General features: G+C 40.1%; 2 protein-coding genes across 2 annotated transcripts; one reads left to right on the forward strand and one right to left on the reverse strand.

Moving 5' to 3' along the window:
• Positions 1 to 7,938: 7,938 nt before the first annotated feature.
• gsx1 (GS homeobox 1) lies at positions 7,939 to 9,373 on the forward strand. The gene is made up of 2 exons (XM_072445560.1): positions 7,939 to 8,511; positions 8,606 to 9,373. The coding sequence occupies exons 1-2, from the start codon at positions 8,142 to 8,144 to the stop codon at positions 8,947 to 8,949; spliced, it is 714 nt and encodes a 237-aa protein (XP_072301661.1). The 5' UTR covers positions 7,939 to 8,141; the 3' UTR covers positions 8,950 to 9,373.
• A 3,848-nt stretch (positions 9,374 to 13,221) lies between these two features.
• On the reverse strand, positions 13,222 to 23,457 carry arhgap31 (Rho GTPase activating protein 31). Its single transcript, XM_072446236.1, has 12 exons — positions 22,991 to 23,457; positions 19,682 to 19,784; positions 18,571 to 18,715; positions 17,974 to 18,056; positions 17,798 to 17,905; positions 17,560 to 17,702; positions 17,288 to 17,486; positions 17,092 to 17,213; positions 16,801 to 16,857; positions 16,127 to 16,726; positions 15,912 to 16,039; positions 13,222 to 15,802 (listed from the first exon to the last, which is right to left on the reverse strand). The coding sequence occupies exons 1-12, from the start codon at positions 23,088 to 23,090 to the stop codon at positions 13,931 to 13,933; spliced, it is 3,660 nt and encodes a 1,219-aa protein (XP_072302337.1). The 5' UTR covers positions 23,091 to 23,457; the 3' UTR covers positions 13,222 to 13,930.
• Between the last annotated feature and the right edge of the window lie 3,118 nt (positions 23,458 to 26,575).

A 26,575-nucleotide genomic window follows, 5' to 3' on the forward strand; every position in this document is an offset into this window, starting at 1 on the left:
GTTGTTCTCGGTGTAATTGCGCTTTGTTTTCCCACAATAAAGTCTCCCTCATGTCGGCCGCAGCATCAGACTCAGTCGAGAGAAATGAGCCAAGGAGAGGACTGAAAAAGACGCTTTGCATTCTGGCTTTTGTGTTTTCGACAGTGTCCATGAAAGAGTAACAGACACAAAATGGAGAACAAAGAGGGCTGTGTGGATGAAGGCACTATCTCTGACATCCCTGGCACTTTGAACAACTTGTCAGTTTGGACACTCAGCAACTGCATTCTGTCACAGTTGTGTACAAACCCCTTGAAAGGGCTGGCTGACCTGCCCATATCCCTTTATTGGAGTTCAAATGGCAAGAGGCATCCTTTGTGTCTGGGAGAGTTCATTAAATTCATTGGTTTGACCTGTTATTTCTAGACCAAAAGTCTGCTGATTTGGAAAAATGTGAGTCAGCCATACGTAATAGCCTACTGACCTCTGCAGGGTAACAAACCTTTTGAAGAGCATTTCAAGGCCTTCGCATGAATAGGGTCAAAGGGGAAGTTTGAGACATATCTATGGCAGAACCAATGGATTCACATCAAAAGAGAATTTGAAATCATCCAAAGATATTTAGAGCGCTAATGGCTCTGTGAAGTTTTTATAACTATATTCTCACCAAAGGACACTCAAATTATTTTTTTCCATGAGAAATGTGTGAAGATTTATGAAACTTTTGGTGTCAAAAGTCACTTTAAGAGTTCAGAAGTTCTCACTCAAGTCCAGGGTATGGTCAGTCAAACTAAACATGGTTCAGGCATGTTTTTGCCTTTTGGGTTTAAACTCGGAAACTTTGTGTCCCTGTCACTTTTGAAACAGACATTGTTAGGCTGGATGTTATAATGAGATATGACCCTGTGAGAAGATTTTTACATTGTAATTTGGTTATTTTTGGTTTAATACGCTAATAACTGTGATACTTTCCCACTCCTTCCTCCAATAAATTAGTTTATGTCTGCCGATTTAACCAATTACAATAAAGTGTTACCTCTCAGTTCAGTTCAGTTCAGTTACTTCTTTAAGACAATAAAAAGCTGCAAAAAATCAGAAAAGGTTTATTGCCATTGTCAGTGAACACAATTCACAGGCTAGGAACTTGCTTTGGTGACTCAGTATCAGAATGTGAATCAGAAAAGGATTATTGCCTTTTTCATTGAACACAGTTCACAAATATAAGAACTTTTCTCGGCGTTAAGGTGCAACATAAAACAATTGATATGAAATAATAATAACATCTAAAGAGTCAAATATGGCATGCATGAATTAATAATTTACTAATAAAATAAGGTAAAAAATAAACTTCGGTATGTACACAGTATGCTACAAATTCGAACAATGAACAATAATAAAAGCAAGATACATCAAATCAAATAAGACATGCATTAAATCAAATGCATTAAATTGACTATAAGATAGAAATAGACTTAGTATGTATACGAAATGTACAGTTAAATTTACAGATGTAGTTGAGAAAGTGAATAGTGCAGTGAGTGGTGGTTGACAGGTGTTGTAGCAGTTCATAACGGTAAAGGGAAAGAAACTGTTCTTGTGGCGGGAGGTTCTGGCCCGGATGGACTGTAGTCTCCTGCCTGAGGGGATTGGCTCAAATAGTCCATGTCCAGGGTGAAAAGGGTCGGCTGTGATCCGACCTGCACGTCCCAGAGCCCTGGCAAAGATTGAAGTTTGCAGTCAATCACCTTCTCAGCAGAGCGTACAATGCGCTGTAGTCTTTGTTAGTCCCTGGCTGTGGCATACCAGCGTACCACACGGTGATGGAGGTGAGGATGGACTCAATGATGGTTGTGTAGAACTGCACCATCATCTGGGCTGGAAGCTTGACTTTCCTCAGCTGCCGCAGGAAGCTGATCTTCTGCTGGTCCTTCTTGATGAGGGAGCTGATGGTGGGCCCCCACTTGAGGTCCTGGGGGATGGTGGAGCCAATAAAGCGGAGGGAGTCCACGGTGGTGATGGTGGAGTCTGTTAGGGTGAGGGGGGGCTGGGGGGCTGTGACTTTCCTGAAGTTCACGATCATCTCCACTGACTTCTGGGCAGACTGGTGTCCTAGTGCAGTATGTAATACAGCTGTATTACATGTAATACAGCTGTATTACATGTGGCTCTTACGGATTATTGTATCGTTGATTTATTCTTAGTGACACCAGCCGGTCCACCTCACTCCTGTAGACAGATTCATCCCCGTCTGAGATGTCGTCCACAGACTTGTCCAGGTTTACGGAGTCGTGGCTGGAGGTGCAACAGTTTGTGTACAGGGAGAAGAGCAGGGGAGAAAGTACACAGCCCTGTGGAGCTCCTGTGCTTATAATCCGAGTGTCTGAGACATTCTTCCCCAGCTGCGGACTGCCTCCGATCCTTCAGTAAGTCAGTGATCCACCTGCTGGTGGAGTCAGGTACGTTGAGCTCTGCACAAACAGGATCCTGGCGTAGGTTCCCAGAGAGTCCAGATGCTGCAGGATGAAGTCGAGTGCCAGGTTGATAGCATCGTCCACAGACCTGTTGGCTCTGTAGGCTGCGGGGGGTCCAGCAGGGGGAGGTGAAGGACTTGAGGTGGAGTAAGACCAGGCGTTCAAATGACTTCATGACTACATACGTCAGCGCCACAGGCCTGTAGTCATTAAGTCCAGTGATCCGGGGCTTTTTGGGGACAAGGACGATGATGGACAACTTGAAGCTGGCTGTGACATGCAACGACACCAGGGAGGTGTTAAAAATGTCAGTGAAGACGGGAGTCAGTTCCTCTGCACAGTGTCTCAGAGTGTTGGGGGAGACACCGTCTGGTCCAATAGTTTTTCATTCATAGATTTCCGAAAGAGTCTGTTTAAACTTTAAAGTGTATATCAGATTTGAGTCTAATATTAAAGGTTCTTTTTTTTTTTTTTTTTTTTTAAATACAACCAAAAGAAACAGCAAGGGGAAAAAAACAAGACGCAGAGCGAGCATACAAACATTTTAGAAAATCCTAAACAAGTGTGGCTAAGACTACTGAGATATTATTCTTTACTGTATTGCCTTACCCCTAAAACAATAAGACTTGATTTACCTGCAGAATCTCTTCCCCATTTAGAGGCAGCGGTGGCTCACTGCTAAAGGTGATTATTATTACTTTATCTTTATCTATCCGTTCTGCAGCAAGAAATCAGAAAGGATGCACCACAAAGCTTTTCACTTGACCCCTGGAATAAGATGAACAAAGTTAGATTTCACAAGAATTAGGAAAACATGACACAAACTAAAACGCAAATCAACACACCTTTTTATCTCTGTTGATTATATTTTTTAATTGATTAATTAGTCAAGACAAGAAGGAACATTTTTTGTGCTCTCATTTTTTATTTATTTATGTCTTTAGTACACAAGGCCTAATAGTTATGATATCCCACAGCAGCAGCTCATAAGGTTAAATAATTGTTTAATACCTGGAAGGGTTCTAATCCTTTCCTCAGTTCAGTCTGTTGTTGTGCAGTTGGGCAAGACACTTTGCCCACCTTCCCTTATGATAGTCCCTCATACAATAATGTGATTGTGTGCTAATAGTGTTGTCTAGAGTGGTTAAATGTGTAAAATAAAAAGACTAATTCAGTATTGTTCAATATTAGTCCAATTGAAGAGTTTGTGAATTAGTTTAGTGTTGTTTAGTTAGGACATTAAGCTCCTGATTTACAGGATATTATATAATGCAATTGCCCCAATCAACAATAAGAACAATTCAAAATGTCCACACTCTGATCCAAACACACTGACACAACATCAATCAGCAGGTATTTACACACACACAAATATTTCACTACTAAATTAGACTATAAGTTGTATTAAATTTTACATTTAATTAAAATTTTAATAACCCTGCGACGAGTTGGCCCCTGTCCAGGGTGTACTCCGCCTAAGGCCCAAAGTCACTGGGAAAGGCTCCAGTCACCCGCGACACCAAACGGGAACAAGTGGTTGGAAATTAATGAATGAACTAATAATAATACATTAAAGTGTACAAATATACATATAATTTGCTAACTCCATCCTGATATTTATAATTATATGTCTATGATGGAGGATTGTAGGACCTGACCCTGTGGTTGCTAGGAGGCAATAGCAAATAGTCTGCGTTGAACTGAGCCACTGTCAGCATGACTTATGCCATTTGTCACCTTCAGTGCACAGACAAGGTCGACTGTGATTTGTTATTATTTAGCATGTATTAAATAACATTTATTTCAACAAGCCCTCACAACTCAGCCTTGTTATTATTGTAAGCTTAGCAGTCTGTATTAAATATTAGAAGTAATAGTCACTGAGTATACCAAACTTAACCTACCAAACCTCTCCCTCCCCTCACATCAACATATTTACATTTACAAGTATTATATGTTATTTAATAGGGGAGACCAATTTGAAATTTAGTCTCAGGAACACAAGGAGAACCCACAGATCACATTGAATTGCCTTGACTAAAAGTGAGTGAAAGCCAGCAGTGAAGTGTCCATTGTGCAGGGTTTGTCCTGTTGAGGCCCACATGAGATTGGGCATCAGTGGCTCTTCATGAGTAGAAGTAACTATAGAATATATAGAATAACTGTAGAAACTATTTGCACATTTAGCCTTATTATTGCAATACCAGATGATTAAACAATTCACAAAGTTTACCAGCTAAACTACAACAAAACAAAATAACTTTTAAAGCAACTTTTTAGTCATACTTTGTGAAGCACAAATGAAGAATTTTGCATGAAAAACTTAACATTTTAACAGAAACAATTTGTATTTACTATCTCCTTCAAATCTAAATGCATCCCTGAAATTACATTTAATTTCAAGGCCAAGGGCATTAGACAAAAACCTGTTACAGTTAACGGTCGAAAAAGCTCAAGCATATAATTCTTAAGCAAATTGTCTGGCTTTTATCTCATTGTCTTGTATGCAGTGAAATTACTAACCTACCATAAATAATAGTGTTAGGGGCCGGCTTTGTGTTTCCAAATAATGCATAGATTGCCTAACTTAAGGCTTAGACCATATGTCTCCTAAAACACCATGGCAAAGCCTTTCAGGTCTTTGCTGGCTGGATAAATTGATCCCTGAATTCATTAAAAACATAGCTTGACATTGTTTATTTCTACTTTGTTTATTTGTTGGCATATCTTGACTGTGTTTTGGTGAAAGTGAAATATAATTGATCTAATTTGTGGCCCTCTGTGATTCAAATTGCTCCTCAACCTCAAATAATCACTCTTCAGATATTATCAGTGCAGACAAAGCCCACTGTTTGGCTCAGTGTTTCCAGCTGGCAGAGCTCTGGTCATGCTTGTGGTTATAGTCTGGTTCACCTGTGGATTTGTGCTGGACCCTGCGGCTCTCTCTTAAGGATTCATTAGTCCCTATAGACTCCGTGAGTCTTACCATATTGGCCCATTGAGCTGGTACTTATGTGTCATCTGTTATCTATTGGACTGGTGTTTGTGGCGAGCATATGAATGATAATCAGCCTTTGTGTGCGCAGAGGTGCAGCCGGAGCTGAGGGTGTGATGTTGCCTTAGGGGCAGATTAGGAGGGGCAACTGGCCCAGTGTGTCACGTCGACAGTCACAGCGCACATACACGCAGCGGCCAAACCCCAGAGGGACCTTAAATCCTGTTACACTGTCAGCTAAACCATCATTTGTATTAGACATGTGGGTGTTTAAGTGTGTACATATTAAGTGAGGGGAATGGTATCTTAAACTATGAATTATTCATACCAAACGAAAAGGAGATATTGACTACATCTCCATAAACAGACTGCTCTCTTTTTGTCATCAGGCACGAGATCTTTGGGAATAATTGTGTAAAAGCCCCTGAAAATGTGTTTGTGCGGAGAGACAGCGGGCCCTGGTCCGTGTTATCATCGGATAAATCTGAGTGATGGCAATTGTTCAACTTAATATCTTATAAATAATTTACTATAAGAGGGGACTGCCTGACAAAGCTGGAACTTCATAAAAATACAGCTGTATGCAGCTACGTTCTTTTGGTTTGAAAGGGAGCTCAACATATTTATGAGCTACGGCACATTTGTAGTTTCCATTTTATATTTTATATTGCCACTTGCTGCACATTACTGAAATGGATAATGTTTTAGGTTCAAAATAAACTTAGCTTTTCTTGACATACAGTATGTATTCATGAAAACCTTGTGTGTTGGGCATCAAGCCAATTTAAACAATCAGAGTTGTGACATTTTCAATAATTATCACAACAATGATGACAGACTCTTATAAAACATGAATAAACCTTGGTGTATAACGTGTTGTTACTGAATAAAAATTGAAAGACACACAAGTGACATTTACTCGCAGCTTATATTTTATGTAAAACTACAGTTCACCATAATTTTGTGGTTATGGTAAGTGGGGTATTTGCTCCCATTATTTATCGGTAAAGTGATTGCGGAGAACGAGCTTCTTTGCACTTCTGATCCGCGCCTCCAGAGGGAGGTCAAAACTATTTGTCAGTCTCCAGTTGGGATTGCAAATTAGGACAGGCTCCCTGCGTGACGACCCATGAGCCCTGGCTGCTACTATCCGCGGGACCACTGCTGTACACTATTTCATACACTGTCATGGGGAACGCTTTAATTCAAAAAGACACGATGAATGTGGACAACAAACCACCTTAATTGACCACATGGTGACAGTCTAACTCAGCCTTAAAGCTTGCAGTCTAAAGAAAGGTGCCCAAAACATTCAAAAAAAATGTTGTTCCTAAAAAAACTAAGACAATTATAGCCTATTTGTAAAAGTATGATCAATACCGGGAGATTAGGCTACGGAGTTGGCCTTTTGTTTTTAAACGTGTTCAAACACATTTTGAGTGTCAGTAAGTTGGGAAAAACAGGCCAATTGCACAGTTTACTTGATGTTACGGTTACTTCACTTTGAAGGTGTTGTTCGCGGCCTTAAAGTGAAAGAAAATGTTTTCCTATTACTTAATTGAATGAGTGTGAGGCGGGGGCTTGACGCGCCGCGCTCTGAGCGCCTCTATGACAGAGTCGCCTTTGTTGCGTCTATCCGCCGCTGTCACACACTTTAATTCGACTCTCTTTTTCTCTCATTGAAACCGCACCACAATGACATTCAATAAGGGCCGCAGAGTGAAAACCTGGTTATTTTTACATATTCTTTGGGCCAACCCGGCAGGGGCCCGGCCAAAGGAATGAATCAGTGCTCTTTAACAGCGCAGCCTCCGGGCGATCGCTTGTCCTTTTTTGTGGCCAGAAATGACACATTAACCTTCAGGTGGATATGCGTCAGCTTTACATTCAGCTGTTGCGTTTATGTTTGCGCTAAACTGTCAGTAAAGTATAGCCACACACAGGCCTCAATGCAGAGCATTAAGGACCAAGTGAATGTGAGGCAGTCTGTTTAAACAAGGCTAATGAAAAGAGAATGACAGCTAAAGAAACTCTACTACATTGTAAGCTAATGAAAATGTGCTGTTTAACCCGCGTAAAAGTAAGGCCAAAGCCTGGGCCCATGTTTTTTTTTACCCAATTTATTTGACAGGCCATTTTCGACTTATTTTTCTCTGAGTTCTAATCTAGATGACTACCTGTACGCTTTGAAAACCTGCAAATATGATTTTGGCCATATTCTTAGTCCTGAAATTTACCAACATTTGCAGATTGCTCCCAAATTCTACAATGTATTGGACTGGACCTTTAAACTTTAATGATAAAAAACTTGGCTCGACTCGTGTATTTAACAGTAAATGAGTTCAGTATGTTTCATGAGAGTTTGTGCAGCTCATGATGAAATGAGAGATGATAAAAGGGAGAATGGGTAGTGCCGCCTCTCGCGGCGTGGGTGGGGCTGACAAGAATAGACTACATTATGCAGTTCATTTAGTTAACAAGTGAAATAATGGGGAAGCGTGCAGTGGGAATGCCGAGAGAAAGGCACAAAACCCTATTGAGCGTAACCGTCACATGGCCGAACCGAGTCCACGCAGCTATTTAAAGCCCGAGCTGCGCGTTCAGCACCACTTCGCTGTCCACGCCTCGAGGACAACACTTCTCTGACGCACGGCAGCTTTTCACGCGCTAAACTGCAACACTACGAGTCTGCAACAATGCCCCGCTCTTTCCTCGTGGATTCTTTGATTTTAAGAGAAACTAATGACAAAGGGAGCGAGAACAACCCTCCACTCTTTCCTTACGCCGTGCATTCTCCGCATCACCCGCACGCGCTGCCGGGATCATGCCATTCGCGGAAAGCCGGGCTCTTGTGCTTCTGTCCGCTGTGCGTCACGGCCACCCAGCTGCACCCATCACCGCCTGCACTGCCGCTGCTTAAAGCCTCCTTCTCACCGTTCGCCTCACAGTATTGCCCCTCTCTGTCCCGGCACTCGGGTAACAGCCTCAGCCTGGGCCATGCGCCCAGTCTCTACCAGGCGGCCTACTCTGTCCCAGACCCCCGGCAGTTCCACTGCATATCTATCGGTAAGTACAATTCAACACTTTCCACAACTCTGCCCTTTTCTATGTTGTCAGTTTCAACAGTATGACTCAAAATCCTTGTTTTTTTATTCCACAGAAAGCAGTACAGCAAAACTTCAGAGCAGCAAGCGCATGCGCACAGCCTTCACCAGCACACAACTTCTGGAACTGGAGCGCGAGTTCACTTCCAACATGTACCTATCCAGACTGAGACGCATCGAGATCGCCACCTACCTGAACCTCTCAGAAAAACAGGTCAAGATTTGGTTCCAGAACCGCAGAGTGAAGCACAAAAAAGAGGGCAAGAGCAGTGTCCCACGGACTGGTTCTCACAACTGCAAGTGCTCAGCGGCGAGATGCTCAGAGGAGGAAGAGGACGACATGCCCATCTCTCCATCCTCATCAGAGAAAGACGACGTGGACTTGTCTGTTTCCCCTTGAGCATCTCTTACAACCCCAGCACTTGTTTTCAAAGTACCAAAAAAGACTGCTCCGCTTTGCAGTCGTTTGTATATAAACAGAGATTTTTCTAATCAGGCCTTGTCCTGAATATTGTATAGTTGTATACATGTTGTACGCTTTGTATGTAGTTTTTTTCTGAAAACAGTCAAATTGTTGTTGCCAATCCAAGTTTTAGGCAGATTTGTACAAACTAGAAAACAAACCCAAATGATAGAGACAACAGTGTTGTGAATATTATGGGTTATACTATTTTGTAAAACGGAAACTGGATTAATTGCTGTGATAAAAAACTGTCGAGATCGCAGCTGTCAATGAGATAAATCTCAAATTATATCTTCAATGTGATGGAATAATATTTATTTATTTAAATGTTGATAAATAAAATATTTCTGAGCTGTAAAAATATCTGGTCTGAGTTGAACGTGTCTTTACGCATTACTGTTGTACACTTTTGCGCGCGTAAACCCCTGTATATAGAGGTTTAACGAAGCTGCAAAATAAAAGACCTGTAAGATCAATTATCAACACAATAATAATAGTAATAATATAGAAGGTGTTTTTTATGAACGTCAACATTCCAAAGTAGGCCTATTTGGCATGGCGCGTAATATGCCTCAATTAAGGTTCCGCCAAATCCACGAGGACCAAATAAGGATGATGTTGATGATGATTATGATGATATGTTTTACAATCGTTCTTAAAGTCTCAGAATTCAGTTTAACCACGAGCCAAGATGCAGGTTGGAGCCTAAAACATTGAATGCGTAAAAGTCAGGCCAAATAAAGGCATCGATGTCGTCATCCGGACACCAAGTCTCCTAGGGGCCACTCTGTTGACTGACAGAAGTGACCCGTCTCGTGCGACTGGCCTATTATTGACAATAAGCTTGTATACTGTGGAGTGCATCTCTAGATATCGATCTAACATGAAAATACATGAGAGACAGAAACGGTTTGGTGTCAATGACCTGCATTGTTCCGCTGTCAGTGCGACTCTCAGCTCGCTGCTCTCTCTAGTGATACTTTAGTGAACTCTGCCGAGAAGACACGTTCATAAATAAAACCATATCTTGAAAGATACAAAAGGCATAAAGATTAAAAAAACTCGTCAGTGATCCCTAACGTCATCCAAACGCAGACAAGATAGGTTGCAGCATATCACTTTTAAGGGTCATTGTCAGAAAATACTGCGATATGTGTGAGTAAATGCTTACATGTGTTAACCATCTTCACACAGTACTGCATTCATAAGTTCATTGAAATCTATATTTAAGTTTATTTCAATTACAATATTGTTTAAAACGTGGTTATTTCAGAAGCGCATCTTTCATTTGTGTATGTACTTTACGCACTGCCACAGCTGCTCCGGGAGTAAAAGTTTTTACTCTCAGTAGTATTTATTTGGATTAGTATGTTCTAGACATTGTTTATGATACCAAAATGCATGCCTGGGTTACATTGAAGGATGGAATAAGACCGTTATATGTTGTACAAATTGTTGGTATCAGCGTGCCATTTCTGGACGCGCGGTTCCATCTGCAAGTTTCCATTTAATGTCAACTAAACGATTTTTATAAACCTCTAATATTTGCATCTGATTAGATGTATTGGATTAGACCATTTTGTTAATTGCACCATAAAGCTCCATTTTGCTCCCAACGCACTGTGCAAAGCGCCCTTTATCCGCTCAATAGCCCGGGGGTATGCGCCCTGGGGGAGCTTATACGCTCCTGCTCCAAATGCTCAAATTATTTATTCTTAATTTTGTGCCGATCAATTCATTGAAGCAAAAAGGACTACGGTGTCTTTTAGAAAAGAAGAAAAGAGGATTGTGGACGTAACCTTGACGGAGCAGAGAAGGGCTCCCCTGACGCTGGAGAGCCGCTTGAGTCAACAGGCGCCCATCTAGCAGACTCGCCCTTGTCTTTATTCACCCTAATTTTTTATTTACGGCTTTTCTTTGACATGTCTCTTATCTATCAGATTAAAAGAACAGCTTGTAACAAATCAGTCTGCACGATTTACAACAGCATTTAAAAGGGGACAAAGGGAGCAGGCAGTCAGTACCTGAGAGTCTGGTAGACGGCGCGGCGCTGCAGCTGATTCGATGGTTTGAAAATACGCACGAAACAAAATACTTGAATCCTGAAAAAGAGCCTTTGTACGTTTCTTTAGAAATCAAGCAATTCTGCATGACAAAGGACAATTAATAAGCCGTCTTTTCACGACCAGCAGCTGGTTTCCCCGTCAAGGAAAGTTGGAAAAAATTCAGACTGAATGCGCGCAAAAGCCCTTTGCGCGCAGACAGCAACCCAAGGTGACCCATTTGGCACAGTTAAAATAACCAAGCCGAAGTAAAAGCGAGGGAACTGTCAAAAACATTTAAGCTGAAATATCTTGAAATTGCAAATCCCTTTATGTGGAGGGACGCTGCCGATGTGGGTTAGTGGTACAAAGGAGGTGGTTAAGTTGGAGAGGCTTTGGAAACGGACACGTGGCTTCTCAATGAGAGCTCTTTTGGATCCGCGTGGCTTTCTGTGGCACAGAACATTCACTCAGTTTAAACTTGTCCAGCTCAGCAAAGACAAGTTGTACTCCTTACTTGTATGATAAAAATGCTTTTTCTTTTTAACTTTTTAACAACTTTTTAACTGCTTTTTTTTTTTTGGGGGGGGGGGGGGGGGGGGTGCGCTTTGTAATCAGACAAGAGGTGAGCGTGGAGGGACAAGTTGTGGAGTTTCTAAAACTTATTGGCTTACAATTTTTATATAATTTTTGTATTTGGCTTTTAGTTGGAGAGTGAAGTTTTACTTAATTATGCGATGCTCCTCTGTCTCTAACTTAAGTTTATTACAGTTTTTTTTTTATTTTATGTACTTAATTTCCCTCAACTTTGCCTGCACTGCAAACATGTAGAGAATTATGGCTGTTGTTTTACACTATGGTTCCAAAATAGAATCCCTTATTAATTTAACTTGAATTATCACCAAATATGTTAGTGCCTTAGTTTTTTAACATAAGGATCTAAGCTTTGTAATGTGTTAAACAGTTCTCATCAGTGATGGGAGATGGTGTGGCACGCAGCTTTCCCCCTCTTCTAATTGAATATTCAACACGTGCACCGTGCCTCGCCTCTGCGTGCCTTTTGCAGTGTGTGCGCAGAATACGCCTTTTAATTCTCGGTCCATACACTGCCGTGTCAGAGGTCGAGAAATAATGAACTCTGTGCACATGGAAGTGACCCCTGCTGTCTCCAAACATTCTGAATAGATCCGTTTTGTGCATACTGTTGTCAAAGTCGTAGTACAATAACAACGCACGATGTAGGCCTAATGTGTCCGCAAGTGGCACGTTTGATTTTTGAACGCGGTTGTTAAATTTGGCGAATATTGTGCGAGTTTATGAGCTGTGGATACTTCTTGTGATTATTTGGTATTTTAAATACTTAATTTTAATAAAGGCCAAAAAATACTAAATGTCCATACTCTGGAGTAGACCGTCACGTAAGCAGGTCCGTTGTGCGTAATGCGTTATTCCTCTAACGTGCCATGGCCAATGCAGATTAAAATACACTTTCTTCTGAAATACTTTAAGCAACAGTTCTTCCCCCAAAAAAGCGTAAATCTCAGGCAGGCGGTCACACCAATAAAACGAGTTTTGCCATTATAGTTCGCGGCAGATGCAAAATATTGGAATTTTTGAAAACTCCAAGTTCGTTTCTGTGATGTTTTCACGAGGCACTGCTTGAAGCAATGTGGAACAGCAGCGCCACCTGTTGGTTTTTCACGGACATTGTTGCCTCCCCTCTCCAGGCTGTTTCTTATTGAGTTCTTCTTAATGAAGCCATTGTATGAATCCGATTTATGATAAAGTGATAATTATATACAAATGTTTATATTATTTTAAATATAAACTTATGGCCATAACTCTTTTGCAAGAGTCGATGCATTTTTTTAAAGCACAAACTTAGCACTGTCATTGAGCACCATAAATACTCCTGTCCCAAATTCACAAATATTGCCATGAATAAAAAATATAAACTAAACTTTTGTTTAAACTTTCAGAAAACTAAACAAGACAAACCAGTTTCACAATATACACCATACATTTATCTTTCATGGTGAATTTATTTTAGGAATAAATATTACATTTATGGTCAAAATATATTTTGTACTTTGGCAATGAATGGGTCAATTGTCTGTTTTGTGAATGTCAAATGACAATTGTGGAAGATTTCTATACCCAACAAACATGTTCTCAGTCTTTATATATCTAACTTTATAATTTGCCATGTCGCCTTAAGCTCTGGTCAAATTATTAGTTTTTCAAGCTGTAATTTTTCTTGACAAAGTTGTTACTACTTTTAAGTAACTCACTGATCTCCTCCATGGAACTAAATATAAATAATGAATATAATACTATAGCAATGGGGGATACCAGTCATTTAGTTTTAATCCGATACCACCCTAATTACTTTTATGCATTGATACTATAGGTGTAGTCCTTGTTCAGTGGCCACTTCTTGTGCTCTTCACCTACTTGAGCTCCGTGAAAAAGGGAAAAGAAACATTATCTGCTAAACACTGAGCTAACAAGTAAAAATGAGCAAATACCACTAATAATGTAAACACGAAGACAAAAACTTTGGTAAAAATTGGGACAAATCAAGACATTATTCATATAAAGTAAATTCTAATATCTTTGCAGCTAAACTATATGATTATTTTCCAAAATATGCAATGTAGATCATTCACAAGTACTTAAGTGTTTGATTCTTTCAAGTTCATACGTTGTTGAAATCCATGTTGGAAATTTGATATGTTGACTCTAAATTTTACGCTACTCAAATCAACAAACAAACAAAACATAATGTGCAGATCCAATGACTTATATACACGGCAGCTCCTCCCAATGCACCAACATTTCCTGATACAAACTGTATACAAAGACAATGTGGTTTGTCACTCGATCTGCCTATGGCTTCTGCTGTCAAAGATCATGGATCTCCTCTGTGGTTGGTAGAAGCAGCTGGTGGAGGTCTCCAGTCTCTGTCCGCTTTTTGGAATAGTCATTTTGTTTTGCACTTGTTCCGTCACCCTGTTGCTCTCGGCTGATGTGTCATTGAGGCTCCTGATGGATGAAATGAGTTTCCCGTCGTCGCCAGAAGAGGGGTAGTCCATGATGGGGAACGGAGGGCTCAGCAGGATCAGACTTTGAGGTCTCTGTCTGTTCCTAAACGATGATCTCTGTAAAAGGTTGGACTTGTTTGGTCGAGGAGCATCCACAAACACCTCCAGACTGGGTGTGTGTCGCCGTGTTATGACCGGTAACTCCCCTGCGGTCTCCACCATCTTCTCCACATGAGCAGCTTTGACAGGCTTAGGTGCTGGTTCTTTGTTTTCCAGCTCCTCTTTGAGTTCAGACATCACCAGTGGAGGCAGTGCAATGCTTTTTTCAACTGAACATTCCGTTTCCTCTTCATTCCCCGTATCCTTCTCAAGTCTGGAGTGAGGTATCTGACTGTACTGGACTTTTGGAGGGACAACGGGAACAGCTTTGGCCTGGCAGGTTTTTATCATGAAGGCTGTGCGCACTGAGGACACGCTGACTGGCGCTGAGTTTCTGCGCAATGGTGCCTGATTATCGTTCAGAAACAATTCCAACTCAGATAAGCAGCTATTAACAATCCCAGGCTGCATCCCTTTTTGACAAAACTCTGATGAACCAAGGTTTTGCTGGTTAGAAATGTCCCTTATGCAGCGAGGTCCCAAATCTAGATTAAGTGAGTATGGTCTGTGTCGTGTATTTTCCTCTTTTTTGTCCAAAGTAGCCGCCTCATGAGACATTTGTCTGTGAAACCTTTGAGATGATGCTGTATTCTTGTGTTTACTTAAGTTGTGAGATTTGTGAGCTTGTGATGTGTTGCTTGTCCGTGTGGGCGCATACATCCATTTAGCCTCTGCTTTACTCCCTGGAGGAATATTCCCAGAGAAGCTTTTTGTTGGACTGGGTTTGGTGGAGGATTTGTTGATGTCTGATAACGCTGCTGAAATATTGCTTTCCTCTGGGACTGTAGCACCTCTCTCTGGGCAAGACGGTGCCAGTTGTTTGAACAGCTCCTCCACATCAGGGGAGTGCAGTGGACTGGTCACCCACTGTTTGGCTGAGTTCACCTCGTCCCAAGGATCCACTAAATCCAGCTCTTCTGCGTGTCCACCCTCATCCTCCAGCTCCAAAACACTTCTCCTCTCCTCCACACATACTGAAAGCCTCGGCACACTATCAAGTTCAAGAACAAGGTTTTTCCGCATTGACTCTTGGGATAGGCTGTTGTTTTTGTGAGGGTGCACTGCAGGAATTTCCAATGATTTCTGAGTTAACGTATCATCTTGATGCAAAGGAGCTAGGTTCTCTGTCACTTTATTGTTTACAGCTATTTTCTTAGGAGGTGGTTGGGTGGTTTTCTCTATTTCACTTGTGATTTTAGATGGCTGTATGTTTTCTGTGCTACCACCTACAGCTACATCAAAGTCTTTGCGCAGAGAAAATAATAGGTCTGATTCCGAAGGCTGTTTCTTGGCTGATTCTGATCCACTCTTCAGGTGGTTCAGAAATGACAGTGAAGACATTTCTTTACATAACAGTGTCAGAGATGGAGAGCTTTGACTTCTTTTGGATTTGACATCAGGGGTCAGCTTCAAGCCATCATATGACTTCTGTGTCCCAAAAACCGGCTTAAACGTTTCATCCAGTAGCTTGATTTCTGGTTGACTTGTCTTTAGCTCTGGACTGAGGTCAGCCAATAGTCCTTTCCCATGTGAAGATACACGGTCCTGTAAAAAAGAACAAGAGATAGTTTGTGTGTGTGTTGTTATTTGTAAGACCCATTATGATATGTTTTGTAACTCCTTGTATAGTACTAGGCTACATAGGTGTTTTTACCAGTTTCTTAGGAGTAGACTGAATGTGCAGATCGTCTCCACAAGAGGGCACTTTCTGCCCTGTATTCCCATCGAATGAGTCCTCAGATTCACTTCTTTGACTCTCCTGTGATCCATCATTTCTTGAATCTGTGTAAAAGATGTTCTTATTTGTTTTTGTTCTTCAGTTTTAACCAGAACAAAAGGCTATTTGTTTAACAATATAAGACTGCTCACTCTCTGACTGGACGGAGCTGCCCTCTTTTCTGTTGATCTTCTCCGTCTCTTCCTGCCTCCTATATTCCAGTTGTGTGACAGTGTTGCTCTTTCCGCTGAAGGCCGGCTCGGGGATCTTTTTGGCCAGGCTCCTGCAGGGTGTGCTGTTGGAGCTGATGACGGCGGACACACGCAGAGGCACGGACACAGCAAAAGGTTCCGAAATGTTGAGCACCCTGCGCTGGTGTCGTGGGGAGGATTCCAGTGGGAAGAAGCTCCCAGGGAACGAGGGTCGCGAGGAGGAGCTGTGGGACGAGTACAATGTTCTCCTGTTTTTAGGAGAGGTGGGCTTGAACCCCTTCACGTCCTCTCCTTTGAACACCTTCAACTGCTCCGGCAGTGGCTTTTGTGCAGGCAGTGATGTCCCCAGTGGACTGTCCTGGTCCATGTGTGTGGTCCATCCCGCTGTAGCTCCACTGGGTCTGATCCCTTTAATCTCCCAGGTCGGTTCATCTTCACTTAGGTCAAACAGAGAGTCTGAGCCCAGAGTCCGAGACTTAACATCTGGAGCAAAAATGCTGCCTGGTCCAACAGCCACACGGCCTCCAGTTCTGTCATCATCTGGTCATAAAAGAACAGTTGTGAATCATTTGTTTGAAAGACTTCCTTGTAAATGTATCTTGGTTCTGTTTTACCTGTTGGTAAGGAGCACAGTGACTCCATGCTCCTGGATTTTCTGCCTTTAGCCTTTTCTGTAATGAAAATATCAGCTACTTCTTTTATACATATAAAAGTGAGTTCAACACATGTAGGTTGATTTATTATTAATTTAATTGTTATAATATGTCAAGGATTAATATACAAATATGTTTGTATATTGTAATATTAAATACTCCTAACATTAAAGACCTTGTCATTGTATAACTTTAGATCCTTGTACACAATGAGATACAGTGAGGAGTGCAGTACCATAATTATTCTCTTACCTGTGACCCCTTGTGCTCTGATGAACACACTGCCATTACGGCTAAGTTTTCCCTTTGCATCCACAGATCTTCCCAAATTAAAAATGGATTTCCACTTTTTTGATTTTCCTGAGAATTTCTTCCTTTATAGAGAAATAAACATGTTAAACATTTAATCTAGAATACAATTACCAATGCAAATATGAGATGTCCGTACTTGCTGTCTATGTCGATGACAGTGTGATAGAGCTGTGCAGTGCTGGGGTCAGGCAGGCTGTTCTCTCTCTGCCGCTCTCTGTGCACAGGATGGTTTGGACCTAACGATCGTGCCTGGGCTTCCTCCAAACTCATTAGTTTCATGGGTGCTGAGGGTCCACTGATGGGCAGAGTGGCATACTTCTCCCCACACATTAAGCCTAGAGAATATTCATTTATATTCATGATCTTTTCCATATTCTATAGGCCACTGTATAATGTTATGAACCTTACTTTCTTTGGGTTTAACTTGGATTGAACCACCGTTGAAGATCTGCTCTGTGTGGTTGAGAATGAACTCAATGATGGACTGCTGGACTCTGACTTCTTGGAACGCCATGTTCCCATTACCAGAAGAAACCTCAACATCTTTTGACCTAAATTATAAGCAATGATAAACAGTTTGATCAGTTGCTTGGATTTTGGATAATGCACTGTATGTTACAGAGATCAGTGAGACACCAGGTTTTACCTGAGCAGGTTGGGAGCCCACACCAAGGCCAGGTTCCTTGTGTGCATGTTGGTCTTTGTGCTCAACGTGGCGAGGTGAGTCAGGTGCTTGGTCAGGTACTCCAGAGTCCTGTGGATCAGTCACAGTTCTCTTCCTTAACACTGCCTTGTTGTTACAGTGTATAGTGTGAACTGTACCTGAAATGAGCATTTGGCAGTTCTTTGATGACCTTCTGGAGGTGGACAATTTTCTCATGATCCCCTTGGACAGAAACGGAATCCTGTGACGATTACACACATATACACATTTTAAAATGTGCTTGTTAGGTACCAATAACCCACATAAATCTAGGATATGATTGCATAAGTCATCACAGTACAGTCAGTATAAAGAACATTTTTAAACAGTTGACTTTCAGGCTTTGGAGTTAAGAAGTTGAATGAGATTCGGGTTAGCATACTCCTAAGCATTGCTTGAAGTTTTCTACAACACTGGAGTACTGTTTTCAGACTGGAGGCAGGCACGAGTAGCATGAGAAATACTGTATAAATGCCCAGATATGCAAATAATCCGGGTAAGTAAACAGAGTTCTCCACAGTTCAGCATTCCTGTTGCTCTCTCTCTCTCTGGGTCCTTTCACATCTGCAGGTAGACTATGAAATGCAGCCAAAGTAAGACCCAGAACAAGCTAAAGAGGAAAGATTTTTCTTATGCACTGCGCCTGTCAAGATCTCACTTTGTTATAGTACACAAATGTTTTAAATTATTCTACATGTGTTAATTTAGATACTCACGGTGAATTTAGTGTAGAGCTCATACGTGAGCAGAGGATTGGGAAGCTCCCTGAAGTACAGCTTACATAAGGAGCCCACACAGTGGATGTCCTGGAGGTACACTTCCTTAGTAAGGTCAGGACAAGCCTCGGAGCAGAATTCCTGTCTATACGCACACAAACACACAAGAGCATGAAGGATTTGGCCAGTTAACATGTTTATGCATAATCAACAAACCATAAGCAGAGGTTTATGTAAGAAAAAGTTGGCTGTAATCAACCATAACTGAATCCAGACGGAATCAGCAATAATAGGTTGTTTGATATGTTGTAATCTCAAAATACAAAATAGAAATCTGTTTAACCTCATCATTAATTGTTAGTGATTTAGGCAACACACCTGCAACATTAATCTTATGTCTTAAAATCCTTTCAGTTGACAACAATAAAATCTTTCGAGTCAAATAAGTTTCTGAGACTATTGTGAAACAAATATTTCAATTCTGTTTGTTTGGAAAATACATTCTCTGCATTTGAAACATCTTTCACTGCCGCTGAGGCAACCTGTATGTGTGTATATGTATTTAAGAAATAATCAAATCATAATTTTTGTACTACAACCCAATCCCCCCAATTTTACACAATACAAACAAAGTTCTAAACAATTCTACAAGTCATGCATTCATTTTCTGAGATGGATTGCAAAATAATTTTTCAGAATAAAAGGTTTACACATCATCCTGACATTTATTGTTTTGTTATAATTTATATTTGTATTTTTTCCACGAATAACCACTTGAAGGTTAGGGTTATTGTAGTTGATTTGGTTCACTTACAATTACGACTATAGTGTGAGATACACATTAAATGCAAACTACTACTATGGGAAGGATTCCTGGCTTGTTGTCTGGTTCATTCCTTAAATTATTAGTGATTAATATATTATTAGTTTATTCAGTTCAGCCTTTGCTAAGCTTGAAAAATGCAAGTGAAAAAAGTAATCCCATTTGATGACATCCACCCCTCATTTACAAAAAAAAGAACACATTGTTTGCAACAGTTTTTGTTAGAATTGTTAGTATTAATGTACTGATTGTAGCAGTGCATTAAGTTAACTTGTTCTTTCATTTTACCTGAGACGCTGTATATTGGATGTGACGCCGGAGAGTCTGTAGATCCCATCCACAATGCCATGTTTCTCAATGAACTCTGCACACTTCTTCAGGACCTGAGGGACTAAAGCCAAAAATATAAATGAATAGCACTTTCGAAAGTTGAAGTTTAGCCCGTTTGCATTATACCATTATACTATTATAATTAGGAAACTATTGCACATGTACTCTATGGCCATGGGGCTGTCTTGCTCTTTATTCCTGAGGGCCCATGATTGTAGGTGGACATTGGCAGGAAGTTAAAAATGGTTTGTTTGTTTCAGAGGAAGGTTGACACACCCAGTCCTTGTAGCCGGTATCACTTACGACATTTCCTCTAATAGAAAAGCACTTTTGAAATCTTAACCACTGGCCCACACACAACAGCCCCCTGATATCTGATTCAGTCCTCAAGTTTGTTTGGATTCGGACAGTGATTTAGACACTGATTCTGGTCTGGCCACAACTTCCTCTTTCTAGCATCCAAAATAATGATCATGTATTACTAAATATGGGACAGCAGAGGATGTGTAACGAGTGAATCATTGACAATGAAAACAATACTGTCATAGACAGTGAGTTCGAAGTCAGAGAGCTTGAAGTCAAACATTTGGCATCAGTTTGAGGTCATTTCAGATGGAAATTAAAGTTAGATCTCTCTGACTTGAGCATCTCTTTTAATTAGCATTACTTTAATTTTGTTCAATATGTCATATTGAGCAGTACATTAAGTGACTTGTTCTTTCATTTTACCTGTTTTTCGTTTGACTTATATAGGTTGTTTTAATCATTGTTTTATGTTGCACCGAATCACCAAAGCAATTTCCTATGTTTGTGAATTCTGTTCATTGACAATAGCAATAAACCTTTTCTGATTCTGATTCTGATGTGTTGAGGATGTATATCGGGTTTGTAGCTTAAGAAAGAGTATTTCCCCCTAAACGAGAGCTTGCTGCCCTTGTAATTCTTATACCTTTGCAAAATGAATGAATGCCTAGAATGTTTTTCGTTTCAGGCCCTGTGTAACCTTTTTTTAAAAATCCATAGAATAATAATTTACTCTTGATCTTAAAATATACCCAATGATAGTCGACAAACATAGCCCACAAATTGCTATAACACATACAAATGGCAGTTAGTTCTGTGTAGCTGGGGACTAATTTACGTGTAGACAGTATAAACACATGAGCCAATAAAAGGTATAATTTTCAAAACCTTAGCAAGCCATTTAAACCCCAGTGTAATTTCTCCATAATAACTGCAGACACCAGGAGTCTACAGCACTTACATTCTCGTGAATTAGGTTTAATTAAGACTTCTGGTGACGCGCCTGTGGTCTAACCTCAATAAGCAGCCCTAAAAACGACTTTAGCTGCCTCTGTTTGTTGTTTGTGCTGCGATAGACTGCAAAAAATGAACAATGTGGGACACAGACAGGAGTTGTTTGTGAATTCGTGATGGTGAATGGGGAGGTTTCAGCAGCTTCGCAGTGGTTGACTTTACAAGAACTCTCCTCTTGTCTGGTGTTATTTACATTCCTATAAACTAGAGAATAGAGAGAATAGAACTGCTTGTTTTAACGTTGTTGTATTTACTGAAGCATTAGGAACTTGGGTTCAATCTGAGGCCATATTTGTCACGAAACAGTTTAGATCAGATTATGTCATGGTTTGCCACTATACTGATCATAATATCTGGTAAGTGTTTTCTTTGGAAATTGGCAAATTATTGTTAATATTTAAACTGGGATGGGCATTATATAGGTTGCAGTATCGGTATCGGCCGATAATGACCAATTTTCACAGATGACGTTATTTTTTGGGGCGGTACCTTAGTCTGTATGTGCCCTTCCCAGATTGCCCTTCGTACATCAAATTTGTCTTTTAAACAAACTAATGAGTACAAATGTAACAATTAGCCCAAAAAATGTCAATCATGCCACAAATAATTTTATATCCCAAATAACGACATTGTTATTATTTTTTTCCTGTGTGAAAAGTCAACTTAAGATTTGATTTGTGGGCCTTGCTATAATAACTGTACATGCCAATATCAGTTATTGGCCACAGCAGCAAGCCAAATTTTGAATATTGGTGGTTTCCTTGTGTGGAAAAATGTATAATAGTAATAGTTTTAAGATCATGACCATCAAAGCAGGTTTCCATTGGCTGTTGAAACAAGACTGTTAGAAAAAGTCTTTTATTTTTGGCATTGCCCATTTAACTCTCATACACTATAAATTCAATTTGAAACTTACTTATGATACTTTTTTAGCCTCTAAAAAAAAAAGATGATGTATCCTATTTTGTTGTTGTTTGTTTGTCTTTTCATTTCAATGGACCAGTAAGTGTCCAAGATAAAGTTTACGATGATGATGATATGTATTCTGAGATTACACAGACATAATAACAGGAGTGTTTTCCTGTGTCGAGGCAAGATGTTGAGAGATGTTCTCACCACAAAGTTAAAAAAAGCATTTAGAAAACATCATACAACAAGTTTGATATAATTTGCCATACAATTGGTGGCATTTTTTTATACTAAATTATTACTTTCAAACTCTGCTGTTATTTATGGAATCAAAATCAAGCGGCACGACGTGGAGACTAATATCTAACAGTTTTGTCCAGGGCTGAGGTTCTATTGTCTGAACTTTACAGATAATGCATATCAGTGTCAGTGGTGGAGGGCCTTCATATCTGCTGGACATCCACCACACTGGAGCACAATGGGACACCTCCTCCCTCACTTCCTGCCCCGCTCGCTCCGCCTCCCTCTGCGCTCATGTCCACTCTGTCCAGCGGCCTCTTCCTTAAGTTATTTTCAACCCTATTCATTCAGCCTGTCACTGCACATTGTCATTTTACTGTTTTCAGGAAATGCTGCCCATGTTAAAAAAGGTACCAGCCATTGTGTGCCTGGAAGGGTGTCATTTGGAGCAACTTTTTGTCAGATGTTTTTCACGCAACTTCTTCTCATCCATAGTCACCGCCCAGTCTTCTGTCTCTAATACGTAAAAGTCAATAAAATGATTTAAAACGTGAGCGAGCCGCACCCAGTGATACATGAACTTTTAATCCTGCCGCTGGGAGAATGAATGAGCGTGCATAAACTGAAACACATGTATTTCAAAGCACTGTAAGCATTTCCACTGGACTAACCGACACTGCCTTTGCTCTACACATCTCCCATTATTTTTGCCATCAACTTTATGAGCCTGTCTGTTCTTCTAAACTGGCTTGTGGAACTAACTAATATTTCCAACCGTTAGTTAGTCTCCAAAATGTTTACCATCTTGTCCTGTGCTCTGTAGATGCTCGATCAAGTCACAGCCGAACGCATTGTCAGTAGCCTTCTTCTTAGACTTCTGCTTGGCAGCTTTATTCCTCATGTGTCTTCTCTTAACTCTCCCAATGACAAAAACCTGTATATCCCTTCCACGGATCCATATGTTAGAATGAATAGGTCGTAAGAATTGGAAATCTCGGCTCTGGACTCCCGAAAAGCTTGCATCCGCTCCAAGTCAGTCTTCAAAAGTGACGTCACGGTCCCAATTTTACTTGAAGATTGTGGAGATCATGATCTTTTGACGGTAGTTTGGCAGTAGGACGTGGCAGTGCCGTGCTGTTCCTCCGAAGGCTTGAGCAGAAACAACATTAGACTGGCTCAGAGTTTCCTGTTGTTTTTTTAGCCCCAGTTCAGTCGCCCTGCTCAGTTTTATCTCCTCCTCTTTCCCTTCTCTCTCACAGACACACAAGCGCCTTTCACAGCTGCACAGAGCCACCACACACTGCAACAGCCCTTCTCATACATAGTTTTATTAGTGTGGAATAGGCAAACTGAAATACAATTTGGTTATTTTTTGTAAAGTATGTAAAGAATCAGATTATTTTCTGCATGCCTAAAGTTTTCTCTAAATTTCGATATAGTTTTGAAAATAACACTATATGAGCGTTGAATCAATACATCACAAGTTGCTGTGAAAAGTTCTGAAATATGAATAGGTATGTTATTTATTTCACTATTTTGCTTGTGTATGTGCCGTAGATTGTGCAGAAATGATTAATCAACAAATGATGTTGAATTATATATAAAAAAAAAGAGTCTAATTCTAACATTATCTTTTACTAACATTATCTAACATTTCTTTTACTTTTGATATACATTTATTTGTTATTGATCTACCAACAGCTGACCCTTGTACATTGTCTACCTCAGAATCCATGGTGCCCAAACTTTGGATGGGAAAGTCAAAATCCTCCTTTTCTGAAGGCCTCCTATGTTTCCTGTTGGGAGCGGGACCGGGCTGAAAAACAAAAACACACAGAGGTTCTGAGAGGAAGAGGGAAGTGGGAGGCGACTGGAGCAGCAGCAGGCTGAAGGGCACAGAGGGGAAACGGGGGAGGGCCGGCGGGTGAGGGTTAGGAGACCCGCTCCACATGGTTCTTGTTAGGAAGAGCTATGCATTTGTACATTTTTGAAGACATGACGTCATAAGCCACACTATTTTAGGGCGCGAGCGAGGGTAATGAATCAGTGTTACATGTGAGAGACTCATATTGGGTGTAACTGCCTTTTTAATAGACTGGACCATTTTCAAAGGACCAGCTGAAAGGATTAGTTAGATCATTTCTCTCAAAGTTATCTGGAAGGCCACGGAGTTTAATCTCATCTAAGGTTTATCAGCATCATAAAAAACGTGCTGTAAAATACTACTACTACTACTACTACTACTACTACTACTACTACTACTACTACTACTACTACTACTACTACTACTACTACCAGCCATTTAAACTAAAACTAAATATCTTTAATAGCAAGTTGAATTCTAAAGTACAGCAATATACCGTGACAAACTCCTTGGCAATGTGCAAATCGTTACAAGATATCATATTTCAAACAACAAAAATTCTGCGTTACTGCATTAAATAAAGCTAAAGATAAACATAAAGCTGCTTATAGCTAAAAATGTGAGTAATTGTTGTTTGAAATTGCAATGCATTTTATTTTTCAATCAATTGAGTAAAATTATTGGACCCTTTTGTTGTATATGTTGTATGTATGGATATCAGGATCGTATCGCTGCCCCTGTATCGAGATACGTATTGTATTGTGAGTAGTACCAATATAGTTTCAAGTATCAACTTGACTGGAAAATATAATGGGTTGGATATCAATTCCCTATCTTACAATACTGATCCAATACTCCAATTAGCCATTTTGACAAGACAAACATAATTTTACTAACTTCAACCCAATATACATTGACATGTGCTTACCTCCATTTTACACTGTTTTGCTGTTACAAATTAACTGTAATTGGTGTACAAATTACATTATTATTATTATTATTATTATTATTATTATTATTATTATTATTATTATTATTATTATCATTATAATCTGGAATTGGTCAAAGCCCAAGTATCAATATTAATATTGGTACTGACAAAAACTGGATGGGTGCATTCCTACTGTGATCCTTGCCCAAAGCAGCATGATAGACAAACACCTCGCATTGGCCAACTTCTAACTGTAACATCAGCATGTGTAGATCAGTGGTGACATGGACCACTGAAGAAACTGTGTGAAAAATCTCGCCAAACAACAACTTTATCAGAATTATAGAGCAACATGTCACAGAAGTCTATAAAAACAGATTGGGTTCTCTGTATCACTCCGATTGCACTAAAGCCATAATAAAAGTTATTTGTGTGAGGAGATTTGGGTGAAGCTTAAATGTCCGAGAAATAAATGGTGCAAACTAAAGGTGCTTTTATAAAAAATGGGAGTTGTTTAACACTTTCTGCTTTAATACGATTTCGATCCAAGACATGCAAAATGCTCATGGGAAACATCCCTCACACACAAACAAACCTTTTGACTACTGCAGTGATAATTCAGTTCATCAGAATTGGAGGGGAAAAAAACACTTTGTCTTTGCACATTCTTATTATTGTCTGGTAAATACTGAATATAATAACGCAGACAATTTGGAAATTAGGACTGAAAATAAATAGAAGACAATTGTATTATGATGCTTCTGTTACAGATGGATTGTAGCAAGAGTGATTAGTGCATTTATAAAACACTTTGGCGTCCGACCACACTGTACAATATTATTCCTTAGGGCTGGGCAATATGGAGAAGAAAAACATTTTTATTCTTCTATATTGATCCAGCTCACCTTATTTGGTCTTTTCAAAAATGATAAAATAGCTTCTAGCGAAGATTTCACAGCAATATATAGACTTTTAATCTGTGCCATTTAATACAAAAAAATTAATAGGTGTTGTGGGCCTCTCCACTCAAGTCACCAAACCATATCGACTATTAGACATCACTGAATTCCAGATCTTTTGATTAATTGCTCAGCCCTACTATTACTACTATTACTTATATTACTACTATTAAAACAAATTCATCACATCAAAATGCACAATGCTGTGTTTTTGGAGTCACTATAATGTATTTTTGTGATTATATGGGGATTGAATTACTACCACTGTATTTCTTTGCCACATTTTCTTCAGTGAAACACAATGATACACAGTAAAATTAGTTTTTTCTGGTCTCATCGTGACAAAAACATGTTTATACCCCTAGAGCAATGGACTAACGGCTGCAATAGATTCTCTTCTCTAATAAAGCATTACACATCCCTCTGCAATTTACTATATCAAGTTGTACTGGCATTTGTCGTATCTGAATGGGTGAGATTGTGGAGCAGAGTCTGTTCTGTTTTGTGCAGATTTGTAGATATTGCAGAGTGCTCCGAGTGTTTTGTGAATGTCACATGTGAACACGATGACCGGGCCGGGCCTTGGTGGGACAAAGGGCTGTATTCTGCTCCATAGGAAGAGGAGGTGACAT

This window comes from Eucyclogobius newberryi, unplaced genomic scaffold, assembly GCF_026437365.1.
Source record: "Eucyclogobius newberryi isolate DKJ021-1_F unplaced genomic scaffold, fEucNew1.0.hap1 SCAF_15, whole genome shotgun sequence".
Taxonomy (NCBI): domain Eukaryota; kingdom Metazoa; phylum Chordata; class Actinopteri; order Gobiiformes; family Gobiidae; genus Eucyclogobius; species Eucyclogobius newberryi.

Bases quoted from the DNA above. Each gene is read 5' to 3' on its own strand.
- arhgap31 (XM_072446236.1), bottom strand. From the start codon at position 23,090: ATGAGGAATAAAGCTGCCAAGCAGAAGTCTAAGAAGAAGGCTACTGAC. The intron at 17,906-17,973 runs GTACAGTTCACA...ACTGATCCACAG, and splicing joins CTGCCAAATGCTCATTTCAG to GACTCTGGAGTACCTGACCA. The intron at 15,803-15,911 runs GTAAAAACACCT...TCTTTTTTACAG, and splicing joins AGTCTACTCCTAAGAAACTG to GACCGTGTATCTTCACATGG.
- gsx1 (XM_072445560.1), top strand. From the start codon at position 8,142: ATGCCCCGCTCTTTCCTCGTGGATTCTTTGATTTTAAGAGAAACTAAT. The intron at 8,512-8,605 runs GTAAGTACAATT...TTTATTCCACAG, and splicing joins GTTCCACTGCATATCTATCG to AAAGCAGTACAGCAAAACTT.